The 27001-nt window shown below is 42.1% G+C and overlaps 2 protein-coding genes across 7 annotated transcripts in view; both read right to left on the bottom strand.

Moving 5' to 3' along the window:
• LOC137465609 (heterogeneous nuclear ribonucleoprotein K) overlaps positions 1-27001 on the bottom strand; it is a 230157-nt gene that overhangs the window by 111541 nt on the left and 91615 nt on the right. The gene's annotated exons all lie outside the window — the stretch shown is intronic.
• Positions 1-27001, bottom strand: part of LOC137465592 (creatine kinase S-type, mitochondrial) — a 56359-nt gene that overhangs the window by 1323 nt on the left and 28035 nt on the right. For 2 of the 5 annotated variants that reach the window (XM_068177658.1, XM_068177657.1), the window contains 8 exons: positions 22142-22315; positions 18498-18696; positions 17013-17108; positions 13458-13679; positions 11222-11307; positions 6898-7021; positions 2223-2357; positions 1760-1885 (listed from right to left, as the gene is read on the bottom strand). In XM_068177658.1, the coding sequence (XP_068033759.1) occupies positions 1760-1885; positions 2223-2357; positions 6898-7021; positions 11222-11307; positions 13458-13679; positions 17013-17108; positions 18498-18696; positions 22142-22293 (1140 nt within the window). In that variant the 5' untranslated portion in view covers positions 22294-22315. Of the gene's footprint in view, positions 1-1759; positions 1886-2222; positions 2358-6897; positions 7022-11221; positions 11308-13457; positions 13680-17012; positions 17109-18497; positions 18697-22141; positions 22333-27001 lie in introns of all 5 variants that reach the window. The other 3 variants (XM_068177656.1, XM_068177660.1, XM_068177659.1) reach the window with 3 other exon arrangements.

The raw sequence follows: 27001 nt of genomic DNA, 5'->3' as shown, positions 1-27001 counted from the left end.
CTCCTATGAGAAAACAGTCAACTGAAAACTAATTGGAATGGAAGTGCAAGGAGGGAAAGAGACACACTCATTTCCCCAATCCAGTAGTAGCATGAGCCCTGAAAGCTTCTGGATGCATGGGGTAGAGGAAGGAAGTGGGGATTCCTTCACATGACTGGGAGTTGGTAGGATGGCAGGGCTAGACTTTTGGCCACAGCTGTTTAGAATAACTTGCTGTGGTAGGTTGACCTTGGCTGGATATCACTTGCCCACCAAGCCACTCTATCACTCCCTTCCTCAGCTGGATGTGGGGAGGGGAGGGGGGGAAGAACATAATATAGGAAAAAACCCTCATAGGTCAAGATAAAGGCACTAAAGAAAAAGCAAAGGTGGCACACATGCAAGCAATGGACAAAAAAACCCCAAAGATTTTATTCTCTACTTCCTGTTAGCAAGTGATCTATGGCCTCTTCCCAGGAAGCAGGGCTTCAGCATGTGTAGTGGTTGCTCCAGAAGTCAAACACTATAAATAACAAATGCTCCCCCTCCTTCCTCCTCCTTTTCTTAGCTTTTATATCTGAACAGATGTGATATGGTATGGAATATCCCTTAGGTCAATTTGGGTTAGCTGTCCTGGTTATGCCCCCTCTCAAGATCTTGGCCACCCTCAGCCTACTGGTTAAGGGGGGCATAATGTTGGAGACAACACTGATGCTGCACCAGCGCTGCTCAGCAGTAGCCAAAACACTGGTGTGTTATCAACACCATTCTAGCTACCAATGCAAAGCACAGTACTAGGAGCACTGCATAGGGAAAAACTAATGCCATCCCAGCCAAACTCAATAGAGTGAAAGTGCATGACTGAATCCTAAAAAGAAAACGGCACGTTAATCCACTCTTAATGTCAGTGCTTGATTCCCTGTGTGGGTTAGTCCTAAAATCCTGCTTCTTTCCTCAGCATTTTGCACTGGGTACAGCAGATACCTGTCCAATGTACAGTATGTAGCTCTGTTCCCAGTGTACAACTTCAGTGAACCTCATTCAGAAAAATGGAGAGGGACTTTTTACAAGGGCATGTAGTGGTAGGACAAAGGGGAATGGGTTCAAACTGAAAGAGAGTAGGTGCAGATTAAATATTAGGAAGAAATTTTTTACTGTGAGGGTGGTGAGGCACTGGCACAGGTTGCCCAGAGAAGTTGTGGATGCCCCATCCCTGGAAGTGTTCAAGGCCAAGCTTGATGGGGCCCAGGGCAACCTGATCTAGTTGGTGACATCCCATCTGATGGCAGAAGGGTTGGAACTAGATGATCTTTAAAGTCCCTTCCAACCCAAACCATTCTATGATCCTATGATTCTTAGATACCTAGCTCATGCCCAGCACTGGAGAGACAACCTGTGCACCTATCTCATAACTGTGTACTCCAGGAGGTATTTGGGTATAAAAGTTCATGCTGTGATGCTGAGAAACATTGTCCCAAGGGAATTCTGTTACCACAACCAAATGTCTCTAGTACCGGCATGCTTTCAACAAAATGCTTCAGCACATGATGTAAACCAGTCACATTTATGGAACTTGCTCAAGAACTTGTCATATTTGGCAAACATTGCATGCACTGTAGTAATTTTTTGTTGTGTAAGCCTTTTCATTGGATTAAATTCACAAGGAGAAAAAACTGCCATAACTCCAAAAAATGACTGAATTCTTAGTGAACTCAGGTGGAGGGAAACGGTCTTAGTGCAGATTTGAGTTTAAAAGCAAGGAATAAAACAAACAAGTTACCTCTGATCGACCTATGCGGTCCAAGTTGGAGATATCATACACGTCTGCTACAGCTGCTGTGTCCACTCCACCAGTGCCACGCTTCTGTAGCCTCAAGTTATCCAGGATTTTTGGAAACCTGGGATCCTAACAGAAGAAATAGGTTTGTGCGTATTGTCTTTTGCCTTGCTTATTGCTATTATCCATGATCTAATACCATCTCCAGAATGACAGGCAGAGACAACTTCCTCTGTCTTTGGATTATAGCCTGTCTTGGTGTTTGTCTGCTGCGTAGATTAATTTCCATAACAAATATAATAATTTTCAAAATGCAAACATGCTCAGTCATGCATTATGCCTGGGACCTTTCTGTTGCACATCTTGCAAACATCCAATTGCTGTAAACTGTCATTTTTTATTTGTTTCTTTATAAATCACATGAAGACCTAATTTATATCACTGGCCTTTTAAACAATTTATGTACCTTACTAAGCTTTGGCAGCTTTACATGGACTCCAGCACGTAAACCAGTTCCTAGGTTTGAAGGACAAGTCAGAATGTATCCAAGACGTTCATTCCACATGAACTCCCAGCCTCGTTCTTTAATTAATCTTTCAACCTATGAAGGCAAAAAAAAAAAAAAAAAAAAAAAAAAGAAAAAGAGGAAAAAGAAAGAACTGCATACAAACATCTCATCTTCTGACAGTTATTTATAGATTAAATTCTTTTCACTTTGTGTCTATGTTGATGATTAACTTCACTATTTACCGATGGAGGTGCATATAAATATACTCAAGTAAAGTCTAGTTTGGCTCTAGTATGAGCCTTTGTATTCATCAGTGTCCTGGCTTGTAAGATGAACATGTATTCTATTTGCCATCTGTTGGAGGCGGGCAGTTTTCTTATCTCTTCCAAGAACAATGCCTCCCTCTGGGGAGATATCTTCTGTTAATGGGCCATTGAATGACTCACTGCGTGACTGATGGGGTTGCATCATCCCATTGTGAGATTCTCCACCCAGGGGGAAGAGCCAAGCATCCCTACCTGCATAAAATCAACCTTTTTTGAGACATGAACTCAGCCTCTTCGCTGGATTCCCAAAGGAGCAGCTTCTTCTCCACTGGATTCCCAGAGGAAGACCAGGCCCATCTATTCTATCACCAGACCTTCAGAGAAAACTACACCCTTCTACAGGACCACCGCTTCAGCAGCATTTCATCTGCCACTCCAGGAGGAGCAGCCACCACTTAACTGGACTATCACCAACACCCTGACTCCTCAGGGTGTCAGGTTTCTGACTCCATAAGTAGTTTGATTTGTACTAATTACATTTTATTATTATTATTATTATTATTATTATTATTATTATTTAGTTTTTTTTCCTAGTAAAGAACTGTTATTCCCATTCCCATATCTTTGCCTGAGAGCCTTTTTATTTTGACATTGTGGTAATTCGGAGGGAGGGGGTTTACCTTTTCCATTTCACGGGAGACTCTATCCTTCATTCACAGACTCTTGTATTTTCAAACCAAGACAATCAGGCATCAAGTTTCCCAGTGAATATTACAAATCTTTCTTCATCATTTTCTCACTACCCTTAACTTGAAGGCTCTTTAGCACTTTATAACATGGCCTTAGCCCATGAAACTACATGGTTACATAATAATTTTTTACCTATAGTATAAATTATTTTCTAGCCTAGGTGCATGTAGAGAAAGGTTGCAAAGCACAAGACCAAACATCTCGCATACTGTGGAGTAAACAAAAGGAGCCAAAGCCTAGTTTTATATAATTTTCAAGGTGATTACATGATGCTAGGTTGAAGGACACTTGATTTTTAAATGCTTTAAATTCATAGCCCTGCTTCCACTATGAAAAGATTACATCGGTCCTCTATAATGATTTTCATTAGTAATTCTAAAATCCAGTTACAAAGGAGACTAAAATCATCCTCAGAAATATCACAAAGGTCTATTGACCTTTGAATAAGCCACTATTCTGTCCACTCAAATACACTTCTGAGACTTAATTCTGTGACCCAAATACAATTTCAGTTCAGTAAAACCACTGTCAGAAGATAATCAGATACCTATGCCAGTTCAGGTACACAAGTTCTCTGTAATATAGGCAAATATTTCCATTCTGCAGAAGAATACAAAATAATGGACTCTCCTGACATTTAAATATTGTGTGAGGACACAGAAATTGCTTCTAAGAAACTAGATCTGATTTCCTACCTCATACACTTGCTCTGGTCACAGTTTCCAAAGCTATGTGACCATATGTCAATGTCCAGAGGCTTACTTCTCTTGAACAAGAGATAAGCACAGTAGCAGAGGAAAAGACGGAAACAACATCCACAAGCTGTCAGACCCCAATCCTGTACATTATTCAGTCTCATGGATATGCCTAAAAAGCATACCAGATCCTAGTGAACCACCCAGATGCCAATGAAGCATGCACTAGGCACTTTTGATTTCCATGTTTCCAAACTCACCACATACTTAAAATTTCTTAGAGATGCTCTGGACTTACCTTCAGGGACCACTTCCTCAATCAGATAATCATAGAATCATATAATGGCTTGGGTTGGAAGGGACCTTAAAGATCATCTAGTTCCAACTCCCTGCCATGGGCAGGGACACCTTTCACTAGATCAGGTTGCTCAGAGCCCCATCCAACTTGGCCTTGAACACTTCCAAGGATGGGGCATCCACAACTTCTCTGGGCAACCTGTGCCAGTGCCTCACCACCCTCACAGTAAAGAATTTCTTCCTAATATCTAATCTAAACCTACTCTCTTTCAATTTAAACCCATTCCCCTTTATCCTATCACTACATGCTCTTGTAAACAATCTCTTTCAATTTTTCTTGTAGGCTCCCTTCAGGTACCAGAAGGCTGCAATTAGGTTACCCCAAAGCTGCCTCTTTTCCAGGCTGAACAAACCCAATTATTTCAGCCTTTTCTCATAGCAGAGGTGTTCCATCTCTCTAATGATCTTGGTGGCCTCCTTTGAATTCGCTCCAACAGGTCAGTGTCCTTCCTGTGCTGGGGACCCCAGAGCTAGATGCAGCACTCCAGGTGGGGTTTCACATGAGCATAGTAGAAGGGCAGCATCACCTCCCTTGACCTGCTGGCCACATTTCTTTTGATGCAGCCCAGGATATGTCACTGTAGAGCAGGACGGTAATGAGAAGACTCTAAGTCAAAGGTAAGAGAATGAATTCGATCTACCTTAAATGCACTGCTCTATACATAGAGAACATTGTGCGGACTAACTTCACTGGTCTTAGAGTAAAAACATCTCACACCATTGGTGTGCAGTGAATGATGCACAGCGGCAGAACTTATTTATAAATAATGTGAACAACAAGATAGATTAGAGAATCACTTACATTCCTTCCCAACTGTCTCCCAGGCTCCTGCCTAGCTAGAAAACCTTCCCCTTTTTCTCTCTGACTGAACTGAGAACATCCACAAGGATACAATTGGCTTTCTGGACTGCAAGCACACATTGCCAGCTCATGTACAGCCTCTCGTCCACCAGCACCTCCATGGCCTTCTCAGCAGAGCTGCTTTTGATGTGTTCATCCCCCAGCCTGTATTGATACTGGGGGTTGCCCCTACTCAGGTACAGAACCTTGCACTTGGTTTTATTAAACCTCATGAGATTCCCATGGTCCCACTTCTTGAGCTTGTCCAGGTCCCTCTGGATGGCATCCTGTCCTTCAGGCATGTCAACCGCACCACTCAGCTTGGTGTCATCTGCAAACTTGCTGAGGGTGCATTCAATCCCTTTGTCTATGTTTCATGATGAAGACATTGAATAACACTGGCCCAAATACAGACCCCTGAGGGACACCACTCACCACTGATGTCCATTGGGACTGAGCCACTGACCACTACCCTCTGGATGTGACTGTCCAACTAATTTCTTAGATATCTAACAGTCCACTAATCAAATCCATCTCTCTCTAGTTCAGAGAGAAGGATGTTGGGGGGGGACCATGTCAAAGGCTTTACAGAAGCCCAGATAAATGATATCTGTAGTTCTTTCTTTGTCCACTGATGTAGTCACCCCATCATAGAAGGCCACTAGGTGGGTCAGGCAGAATGTGTCCTTGGTACAGTAGTGCTGGCTGCCTTGAACCACCTCCCCATCCTCCATGTGCCTTAACATAGCTTCTAGGAGGATCTGTTCTATGATCTTCCCAAGCACAGGTGAGGCTGACAGGTCAGTAGTTACCAGGGTGCTGCTTTCTACCCTTTTTTAAGATGGGGACAATGTTTTCCATTTTCCAGGAACCTGGGACTTCACCTGACTGCCAAGATTTTTCAAATATCATACAGAGTGGCTTGGCAACTACATCAGCCAATTCCTCCAGGACTTTGGGTTGCATCTCATTGGGTCCCATAGACTTTTGTACATTCAGGTTCCTCAGGTGGTCATGAACCTGATCTTTACTTACGGTGGGAAGCACTTTGCTCCCCAGTCCCCATCCTGCTGTCTATCCACAGGAGAAGTGTGGGAAGAGAGGTTGCCATTGAAGACTGAGAAAAAAAATTGTTGAGTACATCAGCCTTCTCATCCATTGTTACCAGTTCACCAACACTGTTTATCAGGAGGGGTACACTTTCTTTGACTTTCCTTTTCTGGTTAATATACATGTAGAAGCCATTATAGTTCCCTGCTTTCCCTACTTTGCCATGTGGTATTTGTTTGGGTTTTTTTCAGGTGAAGGCCTATGCTGGTGGCTTTGAAGCAATATGGGAGTGTACAACTGTATAAGCTATACAGCAGTTGGGGATTTCCTGAGACAGGAGAGTCTAGAAATCCAGAGAAGCTGGAGTGAAAGCTGCTTTTCCAGAGTGAGACGAATAAAGCAATTGTTCCAAGGAAAAAGAAACATTTCTTTAGCCATTCAGTGCTGAAGATTGTAATATAAAAGCTAAAATGACATTTTACTTATTTTTTTCTACAATTCAGCTAACAATTTGTTTCCTTCTTTAACTGCTATTAATGTGGATTGCTACTTGAACTGCTGTTACTTTATTTTGTTGCTTCTGGAGATGTCAGTTCAATGTTAATCATGCTAAGTAATGTTGACAACAGCCCAAAAATAAACAAACAGGTATAATAAATTCACTGAGTTACTACCTCTTTTAAACCATGACAAAACCTTTCAAACACCCGTTTCATGTTGCCACCCTTTTCCATAGAGATCACCCTGGTGTGGTCCTCTTCATTAATCCAGACAAGAAATGTCTTGTCATTGTTATGCCTGGTTGAGAGAAAGAAACAGCTTTAAAGCACAAGATAGGCCCTGAAAAATAACTCTCAGTATCCTTAGTTTCATTAGTCTTTCAGGACTGTGAAGAGGTTGGTTAAGCACTGCAAAATAACATTGCTCTGCACAGTTAAGGATGCAGTTAAGCTACTTTCACATCTTGATTCCCCCATGCCAATGGAATTATGCAGGTTTCTGAAGTCACAGTGAGAAGAGCAGTTTTCTCTGATCACATCATGCTGCCCTGAAGCTGAGCTATGAAGAACATGTCTTCAAACATTAACACAGTTGGGATGTACAGCTGCTAAGGGAACAGGTAAAGGGAGAAGCCAAATTCTGCATCTTCAGTCCCTGGGGATGGTTTTTACTGTTGTTAGAAAATTGTGCAGTTAGAAAAAAAACTGAGGGCACAGCCACATGACTGTACCTAATTGTATTGTCTTCTAAATCAAATCCCAGTGCCCTTCATATCACTTTAGAACACTGAATTGCCACATCAGTCAAATTATATGTCTGAGGAAAACAGCTACATGTTGCTTCTGGACACTGCATTAAAGATGCTGGCTTGTCAATTAAGATAATGCCTACAGAGAAGTTATCTACTCTTGTTCCAGACAGATTAGTCATGACTAGGTTTATAAAGCACTAGATCAAACCTGAGGTAATTTTTTTCTTGCTTTTCTCAATTTTTTCTGTCTTTTGTAACAATTTTTCTACAGAATGTAGGAAGTGATTGATAAGATTTGTACAAACAGTAGAATATGACCAAGTTTGAAACACGTGAAATTTGCAACTTCACTGAGAGCCTAATTTGCAGCCTGCCTTTTACTGCAGCTCGCTTTTCACACTTTGACAATGCAAAACTGAACAGGTGCAAACATCCTGTGGCCTGACATTATAGTTACAGAGAGGTCCAGTTATTTCATTTTCAGTCATGTAAAAATATTCAGAGTAGGATTTTCCAGAGATTGATGTTGTCCTGACTCAGCTTCATTAATTAAATGAATCTTCCCATTGCATTAAGGAATGCTGAGTGATACCACAGCACAGAAAAGAAAAATCTGTTCTATGGCAATACTGCATCATGTTCAGAAGCCTATCCAGTATTATTCTGATAAGTTAAACCTGCTTTGTCAGGGAGCATGCACTGTAAAACCTGACAAAAGCCTGTGGAAATAATTTCATGGTGATTCACAGACTCTTTCTAAAATCAAACTTTTATCTTGAAATAGAAAAAACATATTAAAAAAACCCATAGAAGGACCCATGTTTATGGTGCTACATTGTGTTGCTGTTATTAATGATTGTTTATGTAGAATCATAGAATAATGGGATTATTTAGGTTGGAAAAGACACATAAGATCATCAAGTCCAACCATTAACCTAACACTGCCAAGTCCACCACTAAACCATGTTGATAAGTGCCACATTTACATGTCTTTTAAATACCTCCAGGGATGGTGTCTCTATCACTTCCCTGGGCAGTCTGTTCCAATGCTTCACAACCCTTTTGGTGAAGAAATTTCTCCTAATATCGAATCTAAACCTCCCCTGGTGCAACTTGAGGCTATTTTTTTCTTATCCTATTGCTTCTTACCCAGGAGAAGAGGCTGACCCCTATCTCAGGTAGTTGTAGAGAGTGAGGTCTCCCCTCAGTCTCCTTTTCTCCAGACTGAACAAGTCTGGTTCCCTCAGCCACTTCTTATCTGACTTGTGGTCTAGACCTTTCACCAGCTTCTCTGGACACACTCCAGAACCTCAACGTCTTTCTTGTAGTGAGGGGCCCAAAATTGAACACAGTATTTGAGGTGTGACCCCACCAGTGCCAAGTCCAGGACAATCACTCCCCTCACCCTGCTGGCCACACTATTTCTGATACAAGCCAGGATGCCATTGGTCTTGGCCACCTGGGCACACTTCAGGCTCATATGCAGATGGCTATTGACTAACACCCCCAAGTCCTTTTCTACTGAGCAGCTTTCTAGACACTCTTCCCCAAGCCTGTGGCATTGCATGGGGTAGTTGTGACCCAAGTACAGGACAGGGCATTTACCCTGGTTGAACTTCATGCAATTGGCTTCAGCCCACCTATCTAGTCTGTCCAGATCCCTCTACAGAGCCTTCCTGCCCTCAAGCAGGTCAACACTCCCACCTAACTTGGTGTCATCTGCAAATATATTAAGGGTTCACTTGATGCCCTCATCCAAATTATCAATAAAGATATTAAACAGAATTGAACCCAATACTGAGCCCTGAGAAACATCACTTGTTACTTTTAACTCCATTCACCACATCTCTTTGGATCCAGCCATCCAGTCAGTTTTTTACCCAGCAGAGAGTGAGAGTACACCCTTTCAAGCCATGAGCAGCTAGTTTCTCCAGGAGAATGCTGTGTGAAACTGTGTCAAAGGCTTTACCAAAGCCCAGCTAAACAACACCTGCAGCCTTTCCCTTATCTACTAAGTGGATCACCTTGTCTTAGAAGGAGACCAGGTTAGTCAAGCAGAATCTGCCTTTCCTAAGCCCATGATGGCTGGGTCTGATCCACTGCTTGTCCTGTACATGCCATTTGATGACACTCATGATGATCTGCTCCATAACCTTCCTGCACACCAAGGTCATCCTGATAGGCCTGTAGTTCCTCAGATTGCCCTTTGTCCCTTCTTGTAGATGGACTTCACATTTGGTAACTTCCAATCAACTGAGACCTCCTTGGTTAGGCAGGACTGCTGGTAAATGATTGAAAGCAGCTTGGTGAGTGCTTTCTCCCACTCCCTCGGTACTCTTGGAAGGATCCCTTTGGGCACCATTGACTTTTGTATTTCTAAGTAGTGTTGCAGATCACTGACCATTTCCCCTTGGATAATGGGGCTTCATTCGGGTCCTTGACTGTCTTCCAGCTCAGAGGGCTGGGTGCACTGAGAACAATCGATCTTACTATTAAAGATTGAGGTAATGAGGGCATTAAGTACCTCAGCCTTTCTTCATCCTTTGTAACCATGTTTCCCCCTCCCATCCAATAAAGGATGGAGGTTGTCTTTAGCCCTCCTTGTGTTATTAATGTATTTATACAACTATTTTTATTGCCTTTTATGGAAGTTGCCATATTAACTTCTAGCTGTGCTTCCTGAACTCCTTTGCTCTTCAGGACTGCCTCACAAGGCACTCTCTCAACCAGGCCCTTAAACAGGCCAAAGTCTGCCTTCCAGAAGTCCAAGATAGCAATTCTGGAAACCATATTTCTTACTTCTCCAAGAATTGAAAACCCTTATCATTTCATGATCGCTGTGCTCAAAATGGCCCCCAAACATCATATCACCCACAGTTCTTTCTCTTTTCACAAACAACAAGTCCAGCGAGCATGCCTTCCCTAGTTGGCTCATTGTCCAGCTGTGCCATGAAGTTTTCTTCTGCACATTCCAGGAACCTTTTAGACTGTTTCCTCTCTGCTGTATTGTATTTCCAGCAGACAAGTGGTAAGTTGAAGTCTCCAAGAGAAAAAGGGCTAGTGAATGTGAGACTACTCCCAGATGCTCATAGAATATTTCATCTGCCTTTTAATCCTGGTTAAATGAAGACCACAAGGATATCTGCCTTGTTAGCCTTTCCCCTGGTTCTTGCTTATAAACATGCAACCCTTTCATCACCATTGGCAAGCTCTAAACAGTCAAAACACTCCCTAACATACACGGCTACCCCATGGCCTCTCCTTCCTTGCCCATCCCTTCTGAAGAGTTTATAGCCATCTATTGAAGCACTCCAGTTCTGAGTCATCCCACCATGTTTTCATGACTGCAATTATATCATAGTTTTTCAGCTGTGCAATAACTTCCAGCTCCTCCTGTTTGCTGCTCATGCTGCAGGCATTGGTGTAGATGCACTTCAGCTGGGGTATTGATCCTTCCACCTTTATTGTGGGAGAAGCCCTAATTCCTTTGTGACTCTTATCAAGCTCTTCTATGGTTTCTAACACTTCAACAATCCTTGCATCATTTCTGTGTCTTTGCCTATAAAAATATAAATGTCTTTATTTTTTATTCAATTAATCATTTAAAACACTACAAAAATATTTAAAAACAAACTGAACATGCTGTGAGTACCAGTGTAGAGTGACTGTGAGGTTAGGAGAAGCAAGGAGACTTGTAATACATTTTTTAAAACATGACACAAGCTTCCACGTATCACACAACATACCAGATTCCTCTGGCATCTGGCCAGTCACGTGCCATCCCAGCACATGTTAGCAAAGGGGACACTGGCTTATCAAAGAGAAAATGATCCTGGACACAAAAACGGGACCAGAAAGAGAAATAAAAACAGAGAAAAAGAAAGATACAAAATAAATTGAAGTTTATTAAGGGAAGCAGTATAACCCTGTCTTATGCATTTAATATTAAGGTAGTCAATACAATCAAATGAAATAGCAGGGCTTGTGAACCTGATTATTTCCTGGCTTAAAGTATGAGAATAATGTTGATAACATACTCATGTTTTGGTTGTTGCTCAGCAGTGCATACTCTAATTCAAGGACTTCTCAGTTTCACATAGTCTGCCAATGAGGAGGTGCACAAAAAGCTAGGAGGGAGCATGACCTGAACAGCTGACTTGAACTGGCCAAAGGGATATTCCATACCATAGAATATCATGCTCATTATATAAACTGAGGGGAGTTGGAGCAGCTGAGGAGTGGCTGCATGGTACTTACTTGCCAGCTGGGGTTAAACCACGACAGACTTTTCTTGAGTTGAGATCATGGAAGATTGGAAAAGACCATGTTAAAACAAGTTTGTTATCAACATTCATTGTATTGGTTTAGTAGCTGCTGGTCACAGTGTTGATTCATTTGCTCTCAGAGCTGTTGTGCTTGTTCTCAGGTTTTTTTACATTATGCCTTACTTGTTGTATGTGTTCCCTGTGGCTATTTATTGTCCTTGGGACCTGGGCTCAGATTGTGATTGTAGTGGACTTTGTAGTATGGGCTTATGATATAGTAGACTTGCTGGTGGTAAAACTAAGGTGGTCCATGCACTCATCATTGCCACCACCTCTGTACTTTGGGAGCTACCAAAGTACTAAGGCCTGAACAACAGGCCCTGGGTCAAAGTTGACTTCTAGATGAACCTTTCAACCAAATATTATATGTTTCCACTTATTAAAATAGTATTATTAGCAATATGATATATGCATACGTTCATTGGCAAAACATGTATTTACGTTTCCCTATTTAGAAACTAGACAAGACCACATCTGGCCTTTTCTGGGGGTGTAGGAACAAAGACAACTCCCTTGGTTCCTCCTTGAGGCCTGGCCAGGCTTTGGGAGAAACCCAACAGGAGAATAAAACCAGATGTTTCCATACTAGAAATAACAGTAGCTTGTTTATTCAAACTTAAAAGCTGGGCTACTCTCACAGTGAAGTTGGAAGCCTCTTTGCTTTGTAGGTGGGTGCACTTGTAGAATTTCTCAGTTACCAGGAGTGGTCCTCCAGTCCTTTGCTGTGATAGTGTCTTCCCCCAGCTTTTGTGCAGATCAGGATGAAGTGGTAAAGTATTGGGGTAACTGGTGATATATCTTTCTAAATCACTATAGGCATTCTTTTGTAGCAATGATTAGATGGATTGCTTAGCTTATCCTTTTGTAATTCTTTGCAGTTTAGCATTATAATAAATTACACTAATCCTTAAGTTGGTGTCTGTCTTTGGTGCTGACCCTGCCCACCATCAAAACATCTATCTACTGGGAACTATCAATAATTACATCTTTTATTTTCTCTCCCAGAAAGCCAACCTATGGGGGAGATTCCTTCCTTCCTTCCTTGAAACCAACCCGATCCTTGTGCTAGGAGCCAGCATGTTGCTGAATATGGTTCATGTCTTGTTTAAGGTTAAACAGTTATTTAAGAACATCACCCAGGCATCTATCTCAAGGATGGATAGTTATGAATGGCAGGGTGTGTGAGAATATGGGCAAGTACCCAGGACAGTGACCACCTCCAACATTTTGGAACCCCTGAAAATGTGCAGAATCCTGAAAAAATAGTAAAATATTAGGAAGACGTATGCTGTCACCCTGGAAATTCCAGAAAGACACAAATCACTGCAACCTGTTGGGGCCTAGCTAATGCCTACATTATCCTGTTCTACACTACTCAGTACCCTCAGGAGGAAGAGAAGGTCTCTGGATCTGATGACAAAATGACAGGCACTGAAGCTTCTACAACCCCAATGATAGACATTGGGGCTACTTGAGCCCCGGTGACAGGTCCTGCGCTTACTCCAACCCCTGTGACAGACACTGCCACTGAACCAGAGAACCAACCTGTGCTGGTATCAGTTACCCCTATACACAAGAAGAAATAGACATGAAAGACATCTCATTTAGTAAAGGAGGACACATGCAAAAGCCAGACATAACATGGAGTTATACTTACATCAATAAGCTGCTGCTGATCCTTCTCAGACATATTTGTCAAGCTATAGTACTTTCCAGAAAGGTTTCCTTTCAGCCCAGCTAGAGCAGTGACTACAACATTTTCCACTTCTCTTCTCTCTGCCCTGGTACAAGCTGGAGGAAGGCTGAGACCCCGGATGCTACGACCAGTACGTACTCGTGATGAGAAGACATATCGCTCATCAAATTGACCATGGGTGATCTGAAGGAAGAATGCTTTTTAATTTACATACAGTCACCCATTTTGTACAGCACCATTTAGAAATCCCATCATAAAAAATGGGTCACCTTTCTGTCCAGGAATCACGACCTCTTCTAGATATCCCAGAACATTAGGAACCCCTCTGTTTCAAATACTAAGGGTTTTTTAAGAAACTCCAAAGTTCTTTTGCTGACTGAATGTGGCGAAGTAACCAGCTGATTTTTCTTAGCTCCGGCATGGAATATGAAAATATCTGAATGGCTTTCCAAAACATGGATATGAACATGAAAATGCAGCCAGGTGTGGAAGTTCTTTTGAAAGAAGAAAGTCTAAGATGATACTAATCAATGCCATTATTGAATTATGAAGGAAACACTAAGCAATGGCTAAGACTTGACTCTGTGTGTGCAGAAGGGGAATGTTTTCACTCTTATCCTTAAATACATGGTTAACTTTAGCTCATGAACAGGCTCACCGTGCCATTAGGCAAAGTCCCAAATGTTTTGTACCAGCTGGGATCAATACCTCTGTTAAGAACAAGGTAGGAATGCAACTAGTTTGCTGTTAGATCCATGAGTGCGCCAAAGATTTCTGCAAACCTCTTTCACCCTCTCTCCACTGGGTTTTATCCAGCTCTGATATTGCACAGTTGTGTAACCATGGATCCAACAACTTTGAAAATAGCTGTCTGAAAAAGATTTCTGAGAAGTTTCATGTGCAGTCTTTAAACCTTGGTTTGAGCTGCATTTAATTTAAAGCACCTTTCAGTCCTCATCTGAGCTACTTTCTAAGTATGCCTGTGCCTGGTCTTGTACCTTGTTTATCCTGACCCTGCCTCACTGACCTGACCTCAGACTTGCCTTGTCACTATGGGCTTTTCTGTCAATCACTGGCCTGTTGGCTGAGCCTGATGCCTTAAGTTTTAGCTTTCATATATTTCAGATTCTATACTGCCTTAGTGTGTGACTCTGAACTTCATATTAAATGTAAGTAAGTTCTCTTCACGGGGTAGTTAGACAAAACAATCCTTTTCCAGCTTGAGAACCAAGGACAGCCTCAGGCCCAAAAGCATAAACAACAGCGAATTGAAGAAAGCAACCAGGAGGATGGAACTTCATAACCTGAAGCTGTAAATGGACAATTAACCCCAATATGTAAATGGACCAAAATTTATAAATGTGAAAACTCGTGACTGTCGTCCATCTTGGGTCCATCTTGGATGTAGCCTTGGCCAGGTTCTTGTACTGCCCAAGGTGCATCCTTTAAAGCCTTTTAATAAATACCTACTTTATTCTTCTAACTCTGTCTAGTCTCTGTTCTAGGTCAGCCTCTCTAGGCATCAAACGTGTTTACTGTAACTAGACCTGTTCACCTCTTCTCTACTTGCTTGGGTACTGTGGAAATGTGCCTTTGGTGGATCCGCTGTTTTGCCTGTCTTGCTATTACTCTTGGCTCCTAGCTTGCTCCTTTTGCACAGTCTTGTACCTCTGTGTCGTGATTTGACATGGAAGTGAATTTTTTTCAGGAAGTTGGGTCAAACCAATCAGTGGTCAGGTTTGGATATTGGCACCTGGAGTGACCACTGAAGGTATGGACACGCCTCTGAGAACACAGGGGGTTAAAAGCAAGAACTCCCAAGAGCTCGTTCTCTTTGGTTCCGGTCGTGGGATGAGTGTAGACCTCCCCTGCCCAGCCACAGGCTGGGCGGGGGAGGGGAAACCATGTGGCCTGGTCGAGGTGAGCCGAGAAGTAGAAGGACTGGAACCGAGCCAGCTCCTGTGGATGGAAGGGTGGAGAGAAGCAGAGATGCCTTTGTCATCCCCCCCCCCCCCCCCCCAGAGGGAAGAGACAGAGAGTCCGGACGGCACCTGTAACTTTGCCGGCGGCGGAGAAGGAGAGGGGGGGGAAGGTGCCCAGCCTTGGCCTTGGGAATCGGCTGCTGGGCAGAGATTTCAGCCATCCAGGGAGTCTGAACTTTTAACCCTTTCCTGAGAAATGAAGGCTTTGTAAAATATTACTCCTCCTTGATTTGAAGTAGAAGAGAGACAGTCTGGGATCTGAAATGTTGGAAGAGGAAATTTTTGAGTTGGGAGGAGATGATGGAGTGGCTTGTGGCTGGCCTTTTCTTGTTAGCCATAGACTGAACCGAATTCTCCTGCAACAGAGACTGCGTTTAGGGGGATGCGGTGGTGGGCCAAGAGACCTGTTGCAGTGACTACCAACAGAGGAATGGAGAGAACAGAGGAAAGTTGAAGAGGGTGTGGAGAGGCCCTCTGTCTTCAGAGAAGAAGAAGGGAAGAAGAAGATCTCTGTTCTTGGACCCTCGGCCCCAGGGGAAAATGGAGGGGACTGTAGTCCCAAAAAGGAGAAGCTGTTGGACCCTCAGCCCCAGGGGGAAATGGGGGGGACTGTAGTCCCAAAATGAGAAACTGAACTGTTGTTTCTTTTGGTCCTTGGCAAAGCATCCTTAAAGGAGCCCTATGAGCAGTTTGTCCATGCACGGTGGTGAGAGCACTGTGACATGGAAAGGAGAGTGTCACACTGGCAGATGTTCTCCGGGCAGCTGCCATGTGTGACATGGAGACACAAGGGTGGCAATTGTGTTTCCTGGGGGGAGTCTGTGGTGCAAGAGAGACTTCTATCTCCTTTGAAGGACTGAGTGTTGATTATCTGAAGGGTGGCAACTTGATCAGGATCCTGGGTGGTGTCTCACTGTGGGTTTGTTTGGAAATTAGGTGGGAGGAGGAGGAGTGTTTTGGAAGGTCTTCATCTGGGATTTAGTGTCTGTGCTCTATAGCAGTAGTAGTTTAATAAAGTTTTTTCTTTGTTATCAAGCTTGTGCCTGCTCTGCTCTGTTCCTGATCACATCTCACAGCAATTATTTGGAAAAGTGCATTTTCATGGGGGCGCTGGCATGGCGCCAGTGTCAAACCATGCCACTCTGACACTTCTGCATAATGTCAAGGTGTAATTGAATGAAGCAGTCAGGTGAAAGTGGTCCAGTAAAGAGAGGAATTCAGAAGAAAAGAATAAGGAAGAGAAAGAAAGGCCATGTAGATACTAGCTTGTCAGATGCTGAAAACCCCAGCCAGTCTAAGCTGTAAACTAACAGGCTTGCAATAAGAAAGGACAGAACCAGAGCTTGCTTCATTCAGACATACTCCCTGTGGGATGTGCCATTTCAGTAATTTGTGTCATTCCAGTTTCTTTAGCCAGTTTCCTCAATTTCTTTGGAGTTTGATCAGGGGGAAAAATGTACTATTACATACAATATCATCATTGTAAGCAGCAGCATTGAATCTTGATTTCCTCATGATTTTATTTAAATCCTACCTTGGATGCATCCAGGTCTGTGTGATGCTTCATTGTGCATGGATCATAGCCATTATGTCTCACTTTAATGACAGGGTCAAAAATCTCAGCAAATACCTATGGAGTCAAGAGAATCTACAAAAAGTCTTCACTATCATAGAAACACTTTAATGCACTAACTTCAGTCACAAGGGAAATCGCTGGGTACAGGCTCCTGGTTGATAGCCATGGTTGTCAGCAAGTGCTGACTGGGGTAAATATAAATGGAAGGGTCATATGTGGGTTGTGTCTTTGAAAATGTGTCTGAAAAAATTATCTCTCAAAATCTATTTCAATAGATCTATTGTTTATGTAAAATATGGTAACTGCCAGTAGTTTGCAATGCGTTTTGCAATTGCTCTGAGTTTCTCCTGTACATCTTAGAAGCAGAACATGGAATTTCACTCTGTCTCCTAACAATAAATTTAGAGATTATTGGTGGTGGAGTTCAGTCATTTTGATATAAACAATGCTCTATAGTGGTTGCTCACCTTCACAACAAAAATTGCACCTTACTTTAGTTGCAAGCTTATTCTAGTTACCACAGATAGGTACTATATGTGATGGCAACCAGATTAAATTTCAGGATTTATTAACAACTAAAATACACATTCAGTCTCCAGGCAGCTTGTGCCCTGTTCTTAGGTCATATGAGAATACCTGTCTTCACTGCCATTGACTACTGGTGCTACTTAGAACGATTTAGCACAGGTATGTCAACACTGATCAAAATCACACCTTCATTCTGTTGTTCAGTAATAACTCTAGCAGAGCTTTTCAAGGCAGTCACTATGTCTAAATAAGTAAAACAAATCACAGAAGCTGGTTGTCCCAGAATATCAGATGTCTTCTTCCATGTTGAGCAGCCTAGCATTTAGGATAATCTTAAGAGATTATATAATAATATACTATTGTATGGTAGACTGAAGGAAGCAGACCACACAGGTCAATAAAAACAAGGATTTTCTTCTTTGTTATATACTAATACTGTCTTTGACTTTTGTCAGGGTTGACTAGTTATGGCTTAAAGATGCCCAGCACTTCACAGAAGCCATTTTCTTTTCAATTCTGCCACAGTTGTTTTACAGTGTAATTTCCATATTACCTTTATTTTGATGTCTCCTGTTGTTTTTCCATAAACTATGTTTAGTATTAAGAAAGAGAGCAGCTGTTGGAGGCAAATAGAGGATTGCTCCCAAGCAACCATATTTTATTGACTTTGACTGCAGTAGAGAGGGCTCCTTTAGCAATGCCTCATATTCACTGCATTTCCTAATGTAGAATAGCATTCAAATCCTCATAAAGAGTAGGGAAAATGCACATGATCTGCCCCATATATATTGTCTGGGACACAATTTTTCTTAGAAGTCCATATTCGACTAAGAATATGTGTTCATATAATGAGGTCTTGTGAAATATACCATACAAATTGAAAAAAAATATAATAGCATTGTGAAAATACTTTACCTCATAGGATTCTTCATCACCTGCAACCATGCCCACAGTTTTAATGAAAGGATGGCCAGGATTGTCAACCCCAGTTTGGATACACTGGTCTAGGGTGTAGCCATTGGGAGTCATCTTGTCCCTTAGCCTGGCATAAATTGCTGGTGTGAGGCATTCAGCCATGCAGTTGTTATGTTTGCGGAGATCAGGATAGTCTGCACTGAAGAGAAAAAAGCATAATAAGCACTTAATATGATATCTTTAAAAAGTAATCCTTGCTAGTTTAAGAAACTACTTACACGATCAGGAAATATGGAATATGCAGCATAGCTGAAAAATATAATTAGTTCTTGTTTTATGCATATATTCAGTTTATGTGGCAAGATTTTTTTTAGTGGAGGGGCTGCAGGAATGGCTTCTATGAGAAGAAATCAGGAGCTGCCTCCATGCTCAGAGACACTTTCAGTGGGCTCCAAAATGGACCCCACCACTGGCCAAGGCTGTGCCATTCAGTGAAGCTGGTGGTGCTTCTGTGATAACATATTTAAGAAAGGGTAAAAGACACTGCATAGCAGTTGTGAGAGAGAAAAGTAAGAAAAAATGGGAGAAAAACAACCCTGCAGACATCAAGGTCAGTGAAGAAGGAGGGAGAGGAGGTGCTTCAGGTGCTGGAGCAGAGATTCCCCTGCAGCCTGTGGTGAAGACCATGGTGAGGCAGGCTAAACCCCTGCAGCCCATGAAGGATCCCATGCCAGAGGAGAATGATGTGCCCTGAGGGAAGCTGCAGCCCATGGTGAGCCAATGATAGAGCGGGCTTCTGGCAGGAACTGTGGCCCATGGAGAGTAGACCATGCAGGAGCAGGTTTTCTGGCAGGAACTGTGGTCTGTGGAGGACCCATGCAGGAACAGTTCTTGAAGAACTGCAGTTTGTTCTTCAGAGACATTCACACTGAAGTTCACTGTCATGGTTTGACACTGGCCAAATGCCAGGCACCTAAGACAGTCAGTCACTCAGCCTCCCCTGCCACAACTAGGCAGAGGAGAGGAAAAAAAATTAAATGAAGGGCTCATGAGTTGATATAAGGACTGGGAGAAAACACCCCAAGGGCAAAATAGGCTCGGCTTGGAGGCACAAAGTGAATTTATTACTAAAAAATCAGAGGAGGATAATGAGAAGTAAAATAAGCCCTTAAGAACACCTTTTCTACCCCCAAGCCTCCTTCCCCCTTCCTACCGACAGCACAAGGAGACAAGGAGTATGGGTTTTGGTCAGTTCATCACCTGAGGTTTTCTTCCACTGCTCAGGGAAAGGAGTCCTTCCCCTGATATGCCATGGGGTCCCTCCTACGGGAGACAGTTCTCCATAAACTTCTCCAGCATGGGTCCATTCTCATGAGCAGCAGTCCTACCGCACCTGCTGCAACGTGAGTCCCTCCAAGGGCAAAGAGTCCACCCGAAACTGTTGCAGCATGGATCACTCTTCCATGGGGTACAGTCCTCCAAGGACAGGCTGCTCCAGCTTGGAAGCAGGGGCCCCTCTCTCTCCACTGGGTCTCCCACTGGATCACAGCCTCCTCTAGGCATCCACCCGCTCTGGCCTGGGCACCTCCCCCCCAGGCTTTGAGTGGATCTCTGCATCCCTTGTGAATCCCCAGAATCCCCATGAGCTGCAGGGGGACAGCCTGCTTCACCATGGTCATCATCATGGCCTGCAGAGGAATCTCGGCTCCAGCATCTGGAGCACCTTCTCCCTCTCCTTCTCCACTGACCTTGGTGTCACCATGTTGTTTTCCCTCACGTGTTCTCACCTCCTCATTTTCTCTGGCTAGGAAAAAAACTGTGTCCACACTTTGTTTGGAATTTCTTCTTAAATATGTTATTACAGAGGCGTTACCAACATCTCTAATTGGCCCAGGTTTGGCCAGCGGCATGTCCATCTTCAGAGCCATCAGGGATGGACTCTGCTGGACATGGTGGAAGCTTCTAGCAGCTTCTCACAGAAACTGCCTCTGTGGCCCCCCTGCTACCAAAAACCAGGTCATGCAAAACCAACACATTAATGAAGGACTGTATCCCATGGGAGGAAACCCACTCTGGCTCAGGGGAACAGCGTGAGGAGGAAGGAGTGGCAGAGACAAAGTGTTATGAGCTGATCAGAACCCCCATTCCCCATCCCTGCCTACACTGCTTCTGGAGGAGGAGGTAGAAGAGTTAGGAGTGAAGTCAAACCTGGGAAGAAGGGGACTGTGGGAGACAGGTGATTTTAGTTTTGTTTTTATTTTTCAATATCCTACTCTGTTACAACTGATTGGCAATTTTTTAAATTATTCTTCCCTGAGTCAAGTCTGTTTTGCCAATGATGATAATTGGCCACCGATCTCTTTGTCTTTATTTCTACCCACAAGGTTTTTAACCTTATTTTCTCCTCCTGTCTTGCTGACAAGGGGGAGTAAGAGAGTGGCTGTGTGGGTGTATGGCAGCCAGACAAAGATAATCCATCACAATACATTACACTGACATTTAGGAAGGGAGGTATATTGAAGTCACACAAAATACTCCACACTGCACTGCTGGGCAACCCCACTAACAGACAGTAGCATTTTTCTTTTACTTGGAGCAACCAGACAAATGAATCCTTTAAAGTGTATTAAAGCCTATTAAATCTCTGCTAAGACACTTACTGAGAATTAAAAGTGCTCTAACATTGTTTTGTTCAAGTAGGAAATTAACTATGTTTAACTGAATAAGAGCTGTCATTCTGAACTGAGATATTCTTGCAGCTTTGTGGACATCAGTGTAACTGTCTGATCTATATCAGCTAGGAAGCTATTTAACAACATTTGGGGTTGTTTTAATGGTTTTATTTACCAAAAGCTGTACAATATAATAATGCAGAGAAAATGAAGATGATATGCTTTCGGAAAGCATTTTTATGAGTCAGATCACATTTACCTTGTTTTGATAGCACTTTGCTTTATGCACAACCCCATTACTTTTATGAGAGTTTATTTGAACTAATATACTATTTGCCATGGGAAAAAAAAAAAAAAAAAAGTCTGTCAAAGCCTGGTCCTTTTTTTGGGTGTTTTGTTTTTTCACAAATATGGCCAGCAAAGTCAGCATACATATTTGTAGTTAGTTTCTAATTATCAACCAACTAGGGTTTAAACAGAATTAGGAATATTTCAAATACAGTAGTTATAGAAGGTATTTCTTTACTACTTCTATACTTAAAATACTTTTATGCTTCCTAATATTAGAATCTATGCAACCAGCCAGTCCAATAGACACTGAAAGCATTCAAGAGCTGACAAGATAAAATAAAAACTGATTTGGTGCTTTGCCTAAAAATTGAACCATTTTTCAGGCTTGTAATTGTTTGGCAATGATTTTGTAAGTATGTTGATATGATCTAACATCCCTATTTTCTGTCCTTGAATGCCATTGTCAGTGCTATCTAAAACTGGGGTTAATAATAAAGGATGCTGGGTTTTAGGTTGACAGTTAACAATCCACATGCAGACACATAGATGGTGTGTTTGAGTGAGGGAATAGGTGCTCTGCAGCTTTAATGGAGATCTTCCTCCTCCAAAGAGTTAAATGCTATGCCTAGCTCAGTTAGCTGGGCCCTATGCTCAGGTGACTAGTAAACCCAAAGAGCTTACCTTGGAGGGAAGAGTTTTTGTTTTTCTTGAACAGTAGCTTTAACATTTTGCTTATTGAAGAGGTACCCAGCAGTTAGGATCCCTGTGCCTGCTGCTGCAAAGGATGCAGCAGTTGCACGGCCAGCCAGGAGACGACAGAATGTGCTAGCCATTTGTCTTGGAAGGATACAATTTCTAAAAAAGAAGGCAACCTGAAATCAACACAGAAGACCTCATGCAATGCAAATGAAAAATAAACCCTCACTTTTAACTGTAGTCCAGTAAATGAAGCAATAATTTAAATATTGGTTTGCATTGAAACAGTGCGTTAAGAAAAATGGTTAGAATTTACTGTATTTATATTTATATATAGACTTGGAAATCAATTGATTTTTAGTGCTATATTGAGCACACAATTCTAAACCCAACACCCAGAGTATTTTAATAGTGTTAATTATTTAGGGCCATAATTGAATGCTTCAGCTTGCTTCATAGCAAAAATACATTACACGGAGGTGTTTTTCCACTGACCAAAAAGGTGCGATATTGGAGTAAGAAACGGCAGACAAAAGTATGTAAAGTGGAAGGAGTATTTTGGGGAAAGAGATAAGAGGAAAAGAGGTTGAAATCATATGGAGGTTATGAATATTTCATGATATAATCAATTTTATAATGCTGATTGTAGATTACATGGATTTGTGGCATGGAGTGGGGTAAGGCATCCTGCAAAGTCAGAAGTATGAGTTCTATATTTTTATTGAAAATGTTTCCAGGTGACTCTAAATGGCTGTCCAGTCAAAAAGGTCAGATGTGGCAGGATATGGCATTAGGTAGGTGCTAAGTTTCAGTGTTATCACCTACAGAAACTCATGTGTCTTTTCATACTAGCCTGACCTGTTAAACACTTTGTCCTTTTTTTCCATATGAACAAAGTTGAAGTATGCTAGAACTCATCAGCCTGAAAAAGAGTTTGGAGGAGGAATAGGGTAAGGACCTAAAAATCCTGAGTGACATGGGAGACATGGATAGAGATCAACTCTTCGTTGCCTTTTCCAATATAAGAATACAGTCCCTTAAAGGCAATTAGTGGAAGAAACATTCAAAACAAAGGTAGGTGAATCTTTATGCAATCTCACAGAATCACAGAATGTGCTGAGTTGGAAGGGACCCACAAGGATCATTGAATCCAACTCCTGGCTGTGCACAAGATCATACCCAAGAGTCACACACCATGTGTCTGAGAGCATTGTCCAAACACTTCTTAAACGCTGTCAGGCTTGATGCTGTGATCACCTCCCTGGGGTGCCTGTTCCAGTGCTCAACCATCCTCTGAGTGAAGAACCTTTTTCTAATATCCAACCTAAACCTCTCCTGACACAACTTCAGGCCATTCCCTTGGGTCCTGTCACTGAGCACCACAGAGCAGAGATCAGTCTGCCCCTCCTCTTTCCCTCATGAGGAAGTTGTAGAGTGCGATCAGGTCTCCCCTCAGTCTCTTATCCATGGTAAACAGACCAAGTGGCCTCAGCTGCTCCTCCTAAGGCTTCCCCTCAAGGCTCTTCACCATCTTTGTTGCCCTCCTTTGGACACTCTCCCCTTCTCAAAGGATGACGTTTATGCAAGACATTCATATGGGTTCAACAGGAGACTGAACATGTACATGGAAGAAATGCATTCTAGGCTTTAAATAGACACATGAAAACAGGCTATCAGAATTCCCTGATCTGAAAATATCTGAAAGCTATAAGCATATCAAGGAATATAATGTTTGTTCTGCTGTCTTCGCTGAGCATCAATTTATGGCCATTGTTGGACAGAGTACTAGGTTATGAAGACCCCTGGTCTGGATCAGTACTATTGTTCTTGACATTTAGATTACTATGGAAGTATACAACCATCTTTCAGAACAACAAATATGTCTAAAGAAAGCAAAGTAAGATGACATCTTCAAGCCACAAGGTGTCACTTTGCAGAGGCACGTTATAAGTAGCATTTTCTGGATCAGTGTGGAAAGATGGCTGGTTGTAAAATTAGAGGAAACTGAGAAGCTATATTCACATGCTAACAGATGTTATAATGGTACAGAAATTATAGGGTAAAATACAGTTGCTGCTCCCTTGGTGGAATGTGGTTGGCATGCTGGAGACCCATTCCACAATAATTCCCCACACTCACAATCTGCAACCATAGCACCTGCTAAGGGTGATGGAACAGAGGCTGGTGCAGAGTGGAAACACTACAACCAGGTTCTATTGAAATCCTTGCAGGGAGGGGAACTCAATTGTACTTTGCAGCTGATAAACCACATAGCACCTGTCAACCAAGGGAGATAGAAGATGTCTTGCTGCCGAGCCAACAGCTGTGGTGAAATCATTCTCTTCAGATGAACTTGGTCCATTATAGCCTAATTATAATGTTAGAGTGCACCTCCATCACAAAGTTACCCACCTCCAAGGTACAACCCCCCCTTAGTGGAAATGTGCTCTATATTTTTTGACTGTATCTTTAAAAGTGAAGTGAGAGAATTTTACACCAATCAGTAACAAAGGTATGCATGACTAGAGTCACTCAAGCTCCACCTAAACACAAAGAAATAGTACAAAAGTAAGTCGAGAATGGGGGAAAAGTTAGGGAAGACTCCATCATAACTGCTGGGATCGGTTGATAGGCTGAACCTGTCTTCTCTCCCATAGGGATACCTGTTGGGTAATAACCATATTCTATGTGCACTAAATACTTTTACTGGGGATTAGAGCTTGTCTGTATGTTGCTTTGAATATGTTTTTGCAGTCAGAAATTATCATTGGCAATCCTTGAACCTTACCCTGTCACAATTTTATATTAATAAAGACTGTTATTCTGTGAACTGTTAGTGCGAGTGCTTCATGGGAGGTGGCAATCGCCAGCAGCAGGGAACATACTTGAATACAATGGAAGGCCCACTGAAGGGTCATAAATTAGGAAGACCTGCTGAGGGGTCTCCCTTATCCTGTTGGCATATTTCCCTGAATAAATCAATTGAACTACCCTCCAATCCATCAGGATTGCTCAGTGAAGGGTCTCCATAAGGGGATGCTGACAGACTGGTCAAGCACAAGGGTCTCGGCTTTCCTGGGGCACTGACAGACATTAAATATTAATGATCAAGTAAATCTCCCCACACTAAGGGTTGAGGAAATCTCCCTTTTTCATGTGACAATCAGTCTTGAAGTACCAAACTAGGATTATATTTGTCTCTCAAGAAATGGTGATTTTTCATTCTTCAAGACAAAGAAAGAATCTTCTTTGCATTTATACTGCATGTAGTACGTATTACACAAAACTTTAAAATAAGAATGAACATAAAGGATTTCAAATTTAGAGGCCTTGCTTTGAAACAGACTAAAAATTTAACAGGGTAGAAATCCATTTGAATTTAGTTAAAATGTGTCGCTTTAAGCTTGCTAGCATAAGTAAAATATGCTGTTTAGTCTACTAACTCTGCAGCACTAGTAAAACTACCCCAGCTAAAGAGAAAGAATATGAATTTCCAAGCTGAAGAAATAAGAAAGGCTCCTCGAACCTTGAAACAGACAAGGCAAAATAACCCAAGAGTTCTTTCTGCACTTTTTAATAAAAAACTGACTACAAGTGTAACTAGCTGTAAGTGTAATGCAAAATCAGTAGAATAAATATGCATAAACCTATTGTGAAATATCATGTATATGTAAATTAGTAAAGAGAAATAAAAAGGGATCGGGAGTTCTCAAGAGCACACATGTGCTTTGAAGGGGAATGATCCCCACATGCATCCAGCACTGTAATAAACATACCGTCCCTAGAAATCTTTATGAGAATTGTAGGGTTTTAATTTTTCATCTGCGTTTCATTATGGCGAGCCAGCCAGGAGATTTTCTGTCCTCGCAAGGGCAAGGAGGAGAACAGACCTCCTTAGCACGCCCACAGAATTTACCTGGAATTTCCCTATCAGAGAATTTCCCTATCAGAGTTTTTGCTGTAACAGTCACAGCCTTTTGCAAGGCAGCAAAGTAAGTGTCAGTAGAAACAATGCTTTAATTAGATTGTGCAGGAAGAGAACTAAAAAAGACTAAGATTTTGTAAAAGAGAGTTTAGATAGAGGAGACAAATAAGTTTATATAAAGGGGCTTTATCAGACTTCAACTAGTAATATAGTAAGTCTTGACTGAAACAAACCCACCATAGAGGTTAAGTGATAAATGCCAAAGTGATAAACAGAATAGCCTGCAGGCAATTCCCAGAAGTTTTTAGTGCATTAAGAGGCTGGCACCTTGCGTGAGTACTATTGCAATGCAGAGTTTGTGAGAGGGGCTGGTATTGCTGTTCTATGCCCCAAGTGTAAATTGAAGGTTCCTGATCAAGCCGATTCAGAACCTGAGATCTTAATGCTTATGTGTAGAAGATCGCATCTGATACCTACCACCTAGAGGTCTGTGTGTGAGAAAAACTGAGAAAAGACTGAGGCTTACGTAGAAACAAAATAGTATAAGGAATGAGAACTAACCAGAGCAAAGACGTTCATGAACTAACCCCTTTGGGGGGGGTTCACTAGGAGAAAGCCGCCAGTAGGGGCAGCTCAGAAAATAAAAAGATTTATAATACCTTATTGCAATTAATGCTGTTTTAAGACGGGAAAGCAAATAAAGTGAAGTCTTGTATGCTGAGATGTTTTTCGCCTTAAAAAATCACCCAGAATGGCAGAGTAACTGTAAGTTCAGAGTTCCCTCTGACCCACTAGTGTTAGATCTTAAAAAGAGTATTTACAAGTTTTTATACATACCCAACTCACTAAACATTCTTAAATGGAGAGGTTACTCTAGAGGCAAATAATCAAAGGTACATAGAGGTGTTAAGTTTAACATT

This window comes from Anomalospiza imberbis (genome assembly GCF_031753505.1).
Source record: "Anomalospiza imberbis isolate Cuckoo-Finch-1a 21T00152 chromosome W unlocalized genomic scaffold, ASM3175350v1 scaffold_31, whole genome shotgun sequence".
NCBI classification, from domain to species: domain Eukaryota; kingdom Metazoa; phylum Chordata; class Aves; order Passeriformes; family Viduidae; genus Anomalospiza; species Anomalospiza imberbis.
This window is presented reverse-complemented; position numbering and strand designations above follow the sequence as displayed.